The following is a 12,424-nucleotide window of genomic DNA, read 5'->3' as shown; positions in this document are numbered from 1 at the left end:
TATATATATATATATATATATTAGTCTTTTCACTCACCATCGATTCCTCCACTTACCATACGGCCTACAGCGCTCGAAAAGAGAACTATTGATCGACACCTGCCAAACGGTACTCCAACACTGGACGGCAGCAGTGCTACCTGAGGGAAGTTACGGCCTACACCCACGTGCCAAACATATAGCGGGAAAAAAAAAAGTGTCTAAGGTTAAAATAAAGCGCACGCAACGCCTACGCGCACCATAAGTGACACGAGTTTACAGAACTCCCGCCATTATTTTCTGCACGCTATGTGTCACGTCCTTGAAAAGGGGGAGTTCCGCAGACGTTAATGTACGCTAGTATTGTGCTCTTCCTGCTCCCTTCGCAGTAGATAAATTACACAAGTTGAGCATTGCCGCAGCATCGGCACACAGTGGCACCACGGTTATTCTGCCACAAACAGCGTTCACACTCCAGTTTCTCATCTGACTTCAGCACACGATACTTTTGAATCCATACCTTTAGCTGGCGTCGTAGTGATTCGATAACGTCGATAAGGTTATCGGTCAGTTCAATCGGTGTGTCAGCGCCGTCCGGGAATTCAACTTTTCCACCCGGCAGTTGAAATCCACAGACCTCCAGAAGTTTCTTGATGTCAACGTAGTAGGAACCTTCCTGATTATGTGCCACACGAGAACCCGGACGTTTACGACAATTATCCCCTGCTTTAGTGGACAGTTTCCGTAGGTCCACTTCCTGTTCCAAAAGGGAACGCTCCCGAGACTCCATGCTGGTGGAAAGTTCACGACGGCGCCGTTCAACAGCAGCTTCACGTTCCTCCAAGACCTTCTCCGCATCTGCCTGCTGTTCCAGTTCACTCTCCATCTTTTGTATCGCAAGTTCACGTTTTTGTATGTCACCTTTAAGCCGACGAGTCAACTCCTCCAGTTCCATTTCCCTGTCCAAAAGGGAACGCTCCCGAGACTCCATGCTGGTGGAAAGTTCACGACGGCGCCGTTCAACAGCAGCTTCACGTTCCTCCAAGACCTTCTCCGCATCTGCCTGCTGTTCCAGTTCACTCTCCATCTTTTGTACCGCAAGTTCACACTTCTGCGTGTGATCCCTTACTCGATGCATCACATTACACAAACCCGCAACCCCGAGTTCGGCGTCTTCGCAGTATTTCGCGGTGTCCTCTCTGCTTCCCTTCTCCCCAATGGCTTGCTTGCGCAGCATATCTTCGTTTTGTAGCTCCAATAGGTACGTGAGTATCTGCGTCTCCTCGGTGGAACGACGTCTTTTCCACTCATCCTCCTCGTCCTTTAGCTGACTTATACGTTTCTGGAGTTGTGCCTCCTCAAGCGTGATCACCTCCTCTCTCTGGCGCAACAAGTCCACACAGTTCGTATGGTGCGCCATGTTTCTCTCATGGGCGAAAATCTTGTGAAGTTGAATGTTGAATAGCCGAAAAATGTTCTCACGTTCAGCGGCCTCCTGCAAGACTATGGACTCAGCGTGTTGCTGCGCGCCGCGGCAAAAAAGGGTTTGCTGCATGCAATTAACACGGTGGTCAAACTCACGTTTTGCCATCTGCAACTGTGCAGCCGCAGCCTCGTGTTCCTCCTCCTTTAAGCGATACATCGCCATCCTTTCACGATCCATCGCCTCCACTTCAACTAGGTATTCCCTGATTTGCTCATCCTTCTGCTGAAACTCGACCTCACGTTGATGCTGCAGCCGTTCAAACGCGACTATACGCTGGGCAAGTTGTTCATGTTCCGATGCTGCATCTCTTAAACCGCAGTCCGCTTCAGTATGCATGAGGCTAGGCACGCAAGGAGCATCATGGGGCACGACACCACATATTGATCCAAGTCGAAAACCACCGCGCAAATGGTCACTACATGCAGACACCGAAGTACGGTCAACCACCCTGGCGGCCACCTCAGGGCTCCTCGTGTTGGGAGCATTTTCGCCAAACGAAAAAAGAGAGCCGATGGACGTCATCCGCTCGAGGACACTGTATTCATGATAGCACAAATCCTCAAGTAAGCCGCGGCTCCTTTCCTCCATAGTGATCAGCATATTCTTGAGCCATAAGCAAACCGACTCCCCCGCAAGAGCACTTATCGGACGCAGTTCAGACGACCTCCCCCCCTCAACCCCGTTCTCTGAGCAGCGCGGTTCTTGCTGCGACGCGCTGCTTTGGTTAGGAGAGAACTGCCGCCCACTGAGAGACGCATCATTTTCCTCCCCGGTCCCCATCGTGCTACAGTTGGACGGCCACGATGTACCCGACCTGCATCTTCGGCAACCCCGTGGAGGAACGGGAAGCGGCGAGTCAAACACGCAGCTGCGTCCAGCGGAGGATGTGGATGCACGCCTAAGCATCTCATCCCGCTCGTTGTAGAGATTCTCCAACTGCTCACGACATCGCTTGATATCATCTTCCATTCGATCAAACTTCTCTTCCCTCTGTTTCATGTCGAGATGAACACGTTGCAATGCTTCCTGAAGTTCATCTTGAAGCAGTTCTGTGGCGCGGCGTTCGCGGGAAGCTAAAGCCTCTGCCCCACTCTCCTTCGTATCGTACTCCATTGATTTATACTTGGCCTCCACATCCAAAACCGCGGAGCGTGCCTCCAACTCATGCTCCAAGCTCTTAAGCTCATCTTCACGCTTCTGAAGGCGACTCTCCCTTTCCCGAAGTGCGGCAACCGCATCCTTCTCAATAGCATCTGCTTTGGCAATGACTGCGAGGTGTAAGCGGTCCAGTTCCTCTTGCTTCTTTAGAACTTCATCGAGTGATGCCTGGGCCTGTTCCTCGCGTTGCTGCAGCCGCTCCTCTCGCCTCTTTAGTTCCTCCTCAAGGGGGAGAAGCCGCGCCTCCGCATCACAACCCTCCCTGCTGTTTTTAGCGAGCATCTCGTAGTCTTCCTTCAACACATCCAATTCAGTCTTTAGCGATACCGCCTCACGTTCGAGGGCCTTTCGGCCGCGCTCAGTTTCTTCCAATTTATGGGCAAGTTCAGACTCGCGTTTGGTTGTTTCCCGGCGATCCTGAGATATTTGTCGCGCCTTTTCTGCCTCGCTCTCAGCTAACTTGTGGTGAAGCTCTCGGGTCGCTTGCTGGGCATCTAACCACTTGCGGTGAAGCTCACTCTCGCGACGTGCTGCAACTTCTTCCACATTACGCATTCTCTCCATAGCATCACGCAATCGGTCCCTCATTTTGTCTTCCTGTGCGCAAATTTCAGCTTCCAAAGCCTTATGGCGCTCAAGCCATTTTCGTTCCTGCTGCATCATGCGCTGATGCAAACGGGAAACCTCCTCCTCGGCACGACTCTGGGCCTCCTGCAGCTCCCGCTCACGCTGCCCGACTGCAAGTTCCTTCTCGTGTAACTTATCTTTCAGCTCCCCCTGTGCACGAAGGAGGTCAGAAATGCGCTCCTCCGAAAAATTTTTAAACTCTTTCAATCGGCTCTCCGCATCACGGTGCTTCCTTTGAATTTCGTGACCTTTCCGCTTCAAATGATTTTCCTTCTCATTGAATTGGGCTTCTAACGCCCTTAAACGCACCTCAGCCTCAGCCGCACTCTCTCTCCTTATGTTTTGCAGCTCCCGCCCCTGCTCTCTGTATCTCGCCCTCGCACGCTCAATTTCTTCTTCCAGCTCTTCCATCTTCCTCCTGTAACGGTCCCTCTCCTCATCTGTAGCGAAATTGGAGCCGCCAAGAGAAGTCTCCTTGCCTTCCGACGAGCTCTCAGAATGACGTAAAGCACCCCCATTATGTAAGCCTCCGTCGCCAGCACGCCTTAGATCAGCATACGATTCCTCCAAGCCAGTGCCTTGTGGTTGCCTTTCCCTGCGCTTCTGGCGTAAACTAAGCATCTCCTCACTGGCCTTACGAAGCTCTTTAGCTGACGGTCCTCTCTTCGCACATGGCTTGTTCACAATTCGTCGCGCCTTAAGCCCGTACTGAAGTGTTTGAACCGTGTGCACACGTTGGGCCTCCGTGGGGGCAATGGTACAAATCATCGTGGTTTTGCTGTTTCCACCAAATGCGTCCTTTAGAATCTTCGTCAACGTACTGTCACGGTATGGTGGCCTCATATGGCGTCGACTAGGATCCGAAAGAGCCTCAATTACCATACCCAGGGTGAAGAGGCTGCAGTTAATATCAACACCCTCCTTGAATAGCTGTCCCGACATGCCCGCTTCCCCAACGCGTTCACTACCCGCCAAATCAACGAGGCGAACGGTAAGGAACTTGCCTGGGGCACCGACACACTCACCATCGGGTCCCCTCACTACAAGCATCTCGGTGAGCTCCACAACAAATATAGCATGACTACGACTACTGCGCTCATTCATGGCCGTAGAGGCTGTTTTCCTGTGTCTGTTACCAATTTTTAGGAGATGCAGTATTTCCGCTGAATTACGGACGTTAACCCGCTGCGCACCATTGAGCGCAAAGTGCGCTTCGTTATCCGTGATCACCTCACGAATAGTGACAGGGGCACCGTTATTCAGTAAATCGCTAATCTTCTCACAATAAACCTCCACATAGGAGGCATGCACATCCCACGTCAGCGTTCCCCCGTCAGACAAGCTGACCGAGCGATCTCTGATCTTCTGAAACATCTCACGGCATAGGCGTGGGACAATGCCCTCCTCACCATCGTTGAGCACATCCTCGTCCTCACCCAGAAAGCCGCCATCCATGTCACCCATCATTGTGTAAGTTTTTCCGCTGCCTGTGCTACCGTATACCATAAGTGTGCTGTTAAAGCCCTCAAATGCGTGGTCCAAAAGGGGTTGCCCAACCATTTTGTACAGTGCTGCCTGACTTACCGGCGGCGAGCCGTTTAGCGCATTTCCACCGCAAGACCATACGGGCAACTCAAAAGGAAACTCTTGTTGCTCCTCGCCTCGGTTCCTCACGAATATCTTCTTCGCTGACGGATCCATCGAAACGATGACATCTTGTCCCGCCTCATTGACAGACAAAGGCCGCACACGAACTGCTACATGCACGGCTTCACTAGCACCTTGTCGTTGTTCCCCTCTAGCCGAACTCACCCTTGCACGAGGGCTGGCACGTGAGGAAGGAGGCGAGGGTGACGAGACAAGGTTCGACGTCTGCCGCCTTATTCGAAGTAAGTCACGGTGCATAGACATGAATAAGCGATACTACAGCTTACGATACACGTGTATATGCACTCTATCTAGTAAACAACTCTATGAATATCACCTTTCGACGTATGCTAAAAAGATACTCTCTCCTTCTAACAATATATAAAATGAAAAATAATCGAAACTTGGTCGCACTCCCACTCACAGAAACTGATAACTTACCCGTGCGAAAGGCCGCTTGATGCTCTCCTTCGATACTTTGTACGTTATTCCTCTACTTTTGGTTCGTTTTGCGGTATTGGTGGTGTGGTGGATACACCTACTCTGCGGATATTCCTAGGGTTTAAACGCACCTTTCTCAATGCGCTGCCTATCACCCCCTCTTCCTCAGTAGTCTTCTTGCCAAATTGGAAGCAGTGAAAAAAAGAAGGTAGTTGCTTAGCTATTAGAAGTGGGCAGCATCACAAAAAGAAAGAACATTCGGAGTGCTGTAGTGCAAAATAAAATCAAAACAGTGAAAGGTACTCGCAAAAGCAGGCACCACCGCCATCAGCCCCTGTTGCATAGAATGCAAGCCTTGAGCCTTCGTCGATAGACCTGAGATGTGAAAGACGTTATGGAGGTCCAACAGGGCGCTTCATCGCGATGCGATAAAGACGCGTGGTTGCAATGCTAACTAGAAGCAGTGGGTGAAACAGTGCGACTACCATCACCACAACAGTAACAGTGACAAGGAAGGGCTTCTTCAATTTGGGAACTTGGCGCAGGTCCAATCCCAAATACTCATCATAAAAGTCATACGCACAAAATCGAACCTGCATCTCATATATCGCCACCCCCACCAAAACCATGTAGAACACATGTAACCAGTCAGCGTAGGGATACGACATCATCACATGGTATGACGTATGGCGATCACCGTGGTCAAAGTCACTCAACATAGCCTTCACTTGTCGGCGTTGTACGACGTCTAGGCCCATTGTTCGATAGAGAATGTGCCTGTCCTCATTGCCTTTCAATTGATCTTTGATGGCTGTTGGAGCCGTCTGAGCTACATACTTGGCAAATCTATGGGCACCTTCGCTCGAGTCCGGCAGTTTTCCATCACTGTCGCATAGCCTACCTAATTCCGTCGTGGGAGGGAAAGCATACCCTTGAAACCGCATCACACCCATCTGCTGCATGACAAGTACCGGGTCGTACGCTCTGGGGCCGCTGGTAAGCTCCACCTTCAACTTACTGCTAGCCCGAAGATAATCAATTGGCTGTGACTCCAGTCCGCGCGCCAGCTCTTCCTGGGTGTAAGACCGAAGGTCCTCCAGACGTCCGTCCCCTTCACCCTCGCTACCGCCGTCAGATAAGTATTTTGCGCGGAACTCCTTCAGCATCTCTGGATATTGGGGGGTCCCCTGGTAGTATTCCAGACGGCGAAGATCAACCTGCATTTGTTGTAAGAGCGGCAATTCATCGCCAGTGGGATTTCCTCCAGTGGTTTCTCCGCCTTCCTCACCTCTGCCAACAGTTCCTTCATGTTGTCTGATCTTTTTCCCTTCCGGCACTCCATCGGCTACGTCCCTCGACTCAAATATCGATCCTTTACTCCCCCCATACGTGAGGGGTGGAGATGCATCTGTTTTCTCGCTTCGGTTCCGCGTAGATGTGGAATTTTTCACCACCGCTAGACGACTGACCTCTGCTCCGATGTCCCCCGTTAACAAGGAGGCCCCTGCGCGGACACTTGTAGATGACAATCGCGCTGCTTTTTCATTGATGTAACTGGGTGATTCCGCCGGGCGGACGGGAGGCTCGGGGGCGAAGAGTTGGCCAGGCTCTAGTTTAACCTCACCAGTCGCATCCCCACATCCCTTCATCAGACCTGAGCGCACTCCACTGTCTTTCCGAAGAAACTGTAGCGAGGCATCGTCTGATGCTCGTTCCTCCGGGGGCACATAAAAGGCGGGGCGCGGTGGAGGTACATCATAATCAGTGGGCCTATCACCACGCGAAGAACCACTCGCAGCGCTGCACCAGCGTCGCATGCATCCAGCGTGAACAGCAAAATTTCTTATTTCAGCTCCTGACTCGGTCACCCCACGGTACAATGCACGCCGCATCCCAACTTACTGGCCGCACCGCGTATCTACAAGGGGCAAAAGAAATTAACGAAATAATGACAAATGACCGTAAAAGAAGACAAACAGCGCGCAGACCTACGGAAGGAGATACACACACATATGGGAAACGAGAAGGTGCGTGGTACTCGGCTGGCGTATGCAAACAAAAAACAAGAAACTGCATTAATACGAAGAGTTCCTCCCACATGCACATAACTCTCAGGCCCTTACACCCTCGTATATTGGAGTGAGGGGTACAAAAACACAAACGGATTATGGAATAAAAATAATTAAAGATGTCCGATGTAAACGACGGTCGCTGACGAGCACCCACAGAGCCCGAACCCAGTTTAAACACCCCAAGTAAAAGGACAGAGGTCAACGAGGTGGATCCTAAAGTCAGTAAGCCGACATAGCGTAGTGGAGGGCATAGTCGATTCAAGGATCGCGCTTGGTTGAATATACCGCCGCCAAAACGAAGCCAGCCTCATCAATAGGAACCGGATATAAGGTCAAATGCAGCGCACTAACCCAGGCGTATTCCCTTGTGCCTTTAAAAAAAAAAAAGAAACAGTGTCCTCCTGACGCGAGCAAACAGGAAATGGGGTTGATCTGCCACAATACGCTGAACTTCGACCCTACCACAACAAAGCCACACCTCCAATCCCATAGTTACACAAGTGCCTTACATAAGTTGGCCCTCAATATGTTCTGAATAACGGACACACGCTCAAGCGGAAGCACCTGAGAACACAAAGAAACGACCCATAGGGACCATCAAAACAACTCAACAACCGCCATGAGTGGGAGGGGTAGTCAGGGCACTGAGGCGGGGATATCATGCACATTTCTCGCCGCTTAGCAATACGAAGAAAAAAAAAGTGGGCACAGTCCATTTTACTTCACTGACAAAACTAGCAGAATGCATCCCTCTTCCATCACCGAATGCCAACGATCTCTCTCCTCAATTATGGTATCCCAAACGAAATCGCTAACACATCGTCGTTTCCCGACACCCGTTCGCTCGTAGCCGGCGGCGTTTACCTGCCTCCACGCTACCACTTCCTCTTTTGATAAATGAGTAAACAATGTGAATACGAGGGTACAAAAAATTAAACACAAATGGTATATCTCATAAACCCTGAAAACATACTTTTTTCATTAGAGCTGCACAAACTATTCGAATACAAGTATATGTACGTATTCAAATGCTATGAGGCGGGCCAGTGCATAGACGGTGGCCCGTAGCAAAGCGCCCGCGGTGGGGAGGGCCGGAAACCGGCCTTTTGTTAAGCCGAAAAACCAAATAAGAAAGAAAATTATGGAAAATAACCGAAAAACTAAACGCCCTACCATCATGTTAAAGCCTCATTGGAAGAAGACTCGAGGCGCGACTGTGACTTCATACAAACTGGAGAGGAGGTAGAGCTTTGTCCATCACTTATTTCTTTCGGTAGACGGACAGCCGAACTTTTCTGAAAGTTGCTGTAGAGTCTGACGCAGGAAACGCAACCGTCAGTTGTGTTGGGTCTCCGACGCGGTCCACCACGTTTTCTCCGCCCAACAGATGATAGATCTCGTTTTCTGAGAAGACGACCTGCTTGGGTGTTTCCTCACCCCCCTGCTCCCTCTTTCCTTCGTTGACTTCATCAGTCACTCCATCAAGCCCGAAGACAATCAAACCACCCACCACAAGCCTGTCAACCATATGCGACGGAACAGCGGTGGGGTTGTAGCTTCTATCCAGCGTGTTCCAGCACAAGATCAACGAGAAATCTTTCATGTGGGAGTGTAGGTTCGTAGGATCTGCTTGAAAAAAAACAGCGCGCCCTCGGGTTGCATCCCACGGGTACCCCAGCGACTTGAAGGTTTGTTCTACACGTCTCGACGTAGAAGAGTTCACAATACTATATGTGTAGCTTCCGCGCTCACTGATAGCGTAGGCGGGAATGAGCAATCGGGCAGAAAAATCCGACCCAACCACTTGATCAAACATTGACGTCAGCTCAAATGCTATCCGTCCAGCCCCACACGCAAAATCAAGGGCACGCTTCGGCCCTGTCCTAGCACAACACCTGAACTGGTTCATAACAAATTCTGCTATCTGTACGAAACCATTAGGGATGTCATTAAACGAAGGACGGTAGTTGGCATCCGTAATGGCATCCACCATGGGATCAAGCCCCAACGAATTCAAGTTGAGAAACCCCTCTTGCACCGGTTCACCTTCCACGTATCGAAGTCCGATGTATTGGAAGAAATGGCGGCGAAAGGCGAAGCGAGCATCGCGTGTAGCCTCGTTCCCCGTACTAACCCATGCCCCGCCTTTCATACACGCATGGCGACCATCAAAGGTAGGCATAGAAAAATCATCGTAGAATGGATGCACCTGGTAACCAGGATACGGGTATACTGGTGTTTCACAGTGCTGCCACACGTTTCCAACTATATCGAAAAATGGACCGTGAGCAAACTTATCGACAGGGCAACTACTTTGGAAGTGTTCCATGTTAACATTCCCCGGCGCTACATCCCACAACATTTGATCTTTGCCGACGTACCGGTCCCAAAGAATCAGCCATTCAGCTTCTGTAGGCATACGAATTTTCTTCCCAGTTTGCTCACTTTTAAAGTTACAAAACGCCCGAGCCTCAAGATTGTTAATCTCACATGGCCAGCTCCACGGCAAGTCAATAAGCGTCGTTTGAAGTCGAAGCGCATAACCCTTGGGTCGGTTCTCATCGCGAACCCAGAACCAGGGACACTCAGGTTTCCTCCACTGGACCCAGTTCCACCCTTCCTCATCCCAGTAGCGTTGCGTAGCGTAACCACCTGCAACAACAAAGGTAAAGAACTCCGCGTTAGACACTAAGTACTTACTCGCCTTGAACGGTGCAACATTAAGCACATAATTTCCGTCAGAGTAGTCGCAATCCCAACCGTATAGCTCAGAGTTAGGCGCACGTCCGACGGCTACCCGTCCCCCGGCTACATCCACCAGCTCGTTTGCCGGGGCTTCGCAATCTGCCTCCCCACACGGCTTCCAGAACTGATCCATAGACGGCCTCACATAACGCATGGGAAGTTCTCGCACGTGAACGGAGGCGGTTTCGACGTGGATGCGCTCGTGCTCAGCACACATCAACATTAACCACCAAAATGAACTGTCAGCGTTCTCTGTGCTTCCAGCAAATGTCAAGGGAAGGGTCAGTTCAAATTTGCCACTTGTCATCATGCCATCCACGTGCTTACGGACAGCACGGCGGTACTCTACAACTTCCTCCACTGTTGGCCAGTTATAGTGCTCTTCGTTAAGATCATCCCAGCTCATCTCATCCACACCAACTGCAAACGCCTCCTCAAGGTGTGGGCGAATTCGCATGGAGAGTCCAGCGGCGCACAACTTATTTATGTAGAAGCAGGCAGTGTGGCCGTAGTAAAAAATTAAGGGGTGGCGAAGCTTGTGGATCGGTTGAACGAAAAACGCTTCCTCCGACGAGAGGCATTCAAAAACCCTCTCATACAGTTCCATAGTGCTATGCACGTAAGAGCGTATCTCCTCCACCTTCTGTTTCACGTCTCCGTCGGCCAGCGCCGGCGTGCGCTGGTGAAATAGGTCTCGTGGAGACGAAAGATTGAAAAGTCGGCTGACTTCCTCCTGCGAATAGTGATTTAGGACGAGTGAGGTCATTTTTTGATTACTTAGCTTCTTATTCTATAAAGCAGCCGGAGGGGTCAGAGAAATAGGATCACCTCACGAACGCAACTACTGGGAAACCGGCAACCACGGCGGAGGAAGATGGGCAACACTGAGCCGAGCAGTCAGGAGGGGAAAACATGCAGTCCCATCTGCAAAAAGTATAAAAATAGACGTGGTGCGGGAAAAAAAAAGAATCAAATAAACGAATAAACAATCTCAGGAAAAAAATATGTGAAGTAAAGCGTCCAATTCACATAACCGAAGAACGAACCAATCAGGTTTTGTCATTATTGGGTTTTCCACCCGATAGCCCACCGGAGCGGGAAGTGTTTGTGTCTCTGCGTCCGTACAAGTAATAGCAACTTTCAGTAGCGAACGAGAGCTCACCGGCACCGGGTTAGTTTTCTCTTCCCCAGATACATCAAACTCCACGAGATCCTTATCCCCAGCGATGGAGGACAAAGGCACAAGAGCAGAGGATTGGGAAAAAACGGCCCTACACATCCGCGTGCCAGAAGCAGCCAATGGTGACATCTCTGCTTCCACATCATAAATCATGCTAGAAGTATCAACAGCTGAATCACACTGAATCTTGCGCACGCGCAAGAGTTCCAAGAGCCGCTCACTGCGCTTCACGACATCTTCACACGCGTCGCTGTCAGCAGTGTCGTCTGCTTCTAACGTGGGCTTCGTCCACACTGACCGTCCTCGCTTTTGGTCTGAGTGACAACAGGGCCCGCAGCACCGGGTGCCGCCACGAACGTGTACACTGCCGTTCTCTGCATCTGTGGAAGCTGAAGCAGGTAGTACTAATCTGTTGTTCATAATAGCAGTTTCTCTCATTCGCTCTCAAAATATGTGGGAAGAAGCATCGTTGAGCGACTACCGTTCAAAATAAGGGAATGCAGGCAGCGGCAATGCAGACCCACTTCCATGTAGATAACTCACCTCTAAGCATCTCCCCACCAACAAAAACATCTTCACAGATACCCTTTAGTCGTTTCCCCCGATCAAAGTACAGCGACATCCCCGAGCTGTATCAAGCCCATTCCTCTGCACCATTAAAGGGAAGAAACAAATAAACACTCCAAAAAAAAAAATCCCTCCCCTATCGCGAATAATGCTACAGCACTTCCCCCAAGCAACGTAACCGATGAAATTAGCATGAACGTCGCCACGTCCGTTTATTCAAGACGTGCATGTGGCAAAATTTTTTGCTAGCTAGGTGGTTTGTGCGACAGACAGTTTGTACTTGTGGTCACTGCCAAATAACACAAGCGCTGCAGTCGAAACCCCAGCAAACCACGCACAAACACGTTTGTATCAACCACGAACACCACATGCCAGAGGATACGACGGGTCCTTCAAGTCAAAATAGTTGACCAGTCGAAAAACGATTCAACCACTCACGGTAACGAGTGGCTACAGTACAAAGAAACTTCCAGTGATAACAACGACAACAAATCGGGGCACTAATAGGTAATGATGGCGCTA

At 50.4% G+C, this 12,424-nt stretch overlaps 4 protein-coding genes across 4 annotated transcripts; all 4 read right to left on the bottom strand.

Moving 5' to 3' along the window:
• Positions 1-376: 376 nt before the first annotated feature.
• On the bottom strand, positions 377-5,161 carry TEOVI_000783800 (kinesin, putative; the record flags this gene model as incomplete). The annotated part of the gene is made up of 1 exon (XM_067223341.1): positions 377-5,161. The coding sequence occupies one exon, from the start codon at positions 5,159-5,161 to the stop codon at positions 377-379; it is 4,785 nt and encodes a 1,594-aa protein (XP_067079442.1).
• A 569-nt stretch (positions 5,162-5,730) lies between these two features.
• Positions 5,731-7,230, bottom strand: TEOVI_000783700 (uncharacterized protein; the record flags this gene model as incomplete). The annotated part of the gene is made up of 1 exon (XM_067223340.1): positions 5,731-7,230. One exon carries the CDS (start codon positions 7,228-7,230, stop codon positions 5,731-5,733), a length of 1,500 nt encoding a protein of 499 aa, XP_067079441.1.
• A 1,441-nt stretch (positions 7,231-8,671) lies between these two features.
• Positions 8,672-10,921, bottom strand: TEOVI_000783600 (5-histidylcysteine sulfoxide synthase, putative; the record flags this gene model as incomplete). Its single annotated transcript, XM_067223339.1, has 1 exon — positions 8,672-10,921. The coding sequence occupies one exon, from the start codon at positions 10,919-10,921 to the stop codon at positions 8,672-8,674; it is 2,250 nt and encodes a 749-aa protein (XP_067079440.1).
• Positions 10,922-11,146: 225 nt separating this feature from the next.
• TEOVI_000783500 (uncharacterized protein) lies at positions 11,147-11,773 on the bottom strand (the record flags this gene model as incomplete). The annotated part of the gene is made up of 1 exon (XM_067223338.1): positions 11,147-11,773. The coding sequence occupies one exon, from the start codon at positions 11,771-11,773 to the stop codon at positions 11,147-11,149; it is 627 nt and encodes a 208-aa protein (XP_067079439.1).
• Positions 11,774-12,424: the final 651 nt, after the last annotated feature.

The sequence above is a fragment of the Trypanosoma equiperdum genome, assembly GCF_001457755.1.
Source record: "Trypanosoma equiperdum strain OVI genome assembly, contig: ctg_1844, whole genome shotgun sequence".
Classification (NCBI taxonomy): Eukaryota; Euglenozoa; class Kinetoplastea; order Trypanosomatida; family Trypanosomatidae; genus Trypanosoma; species Trypanosoma equiperdum.
This window is presented reverse-complemented; position numbering and strand designations above follow the sequence as displayed.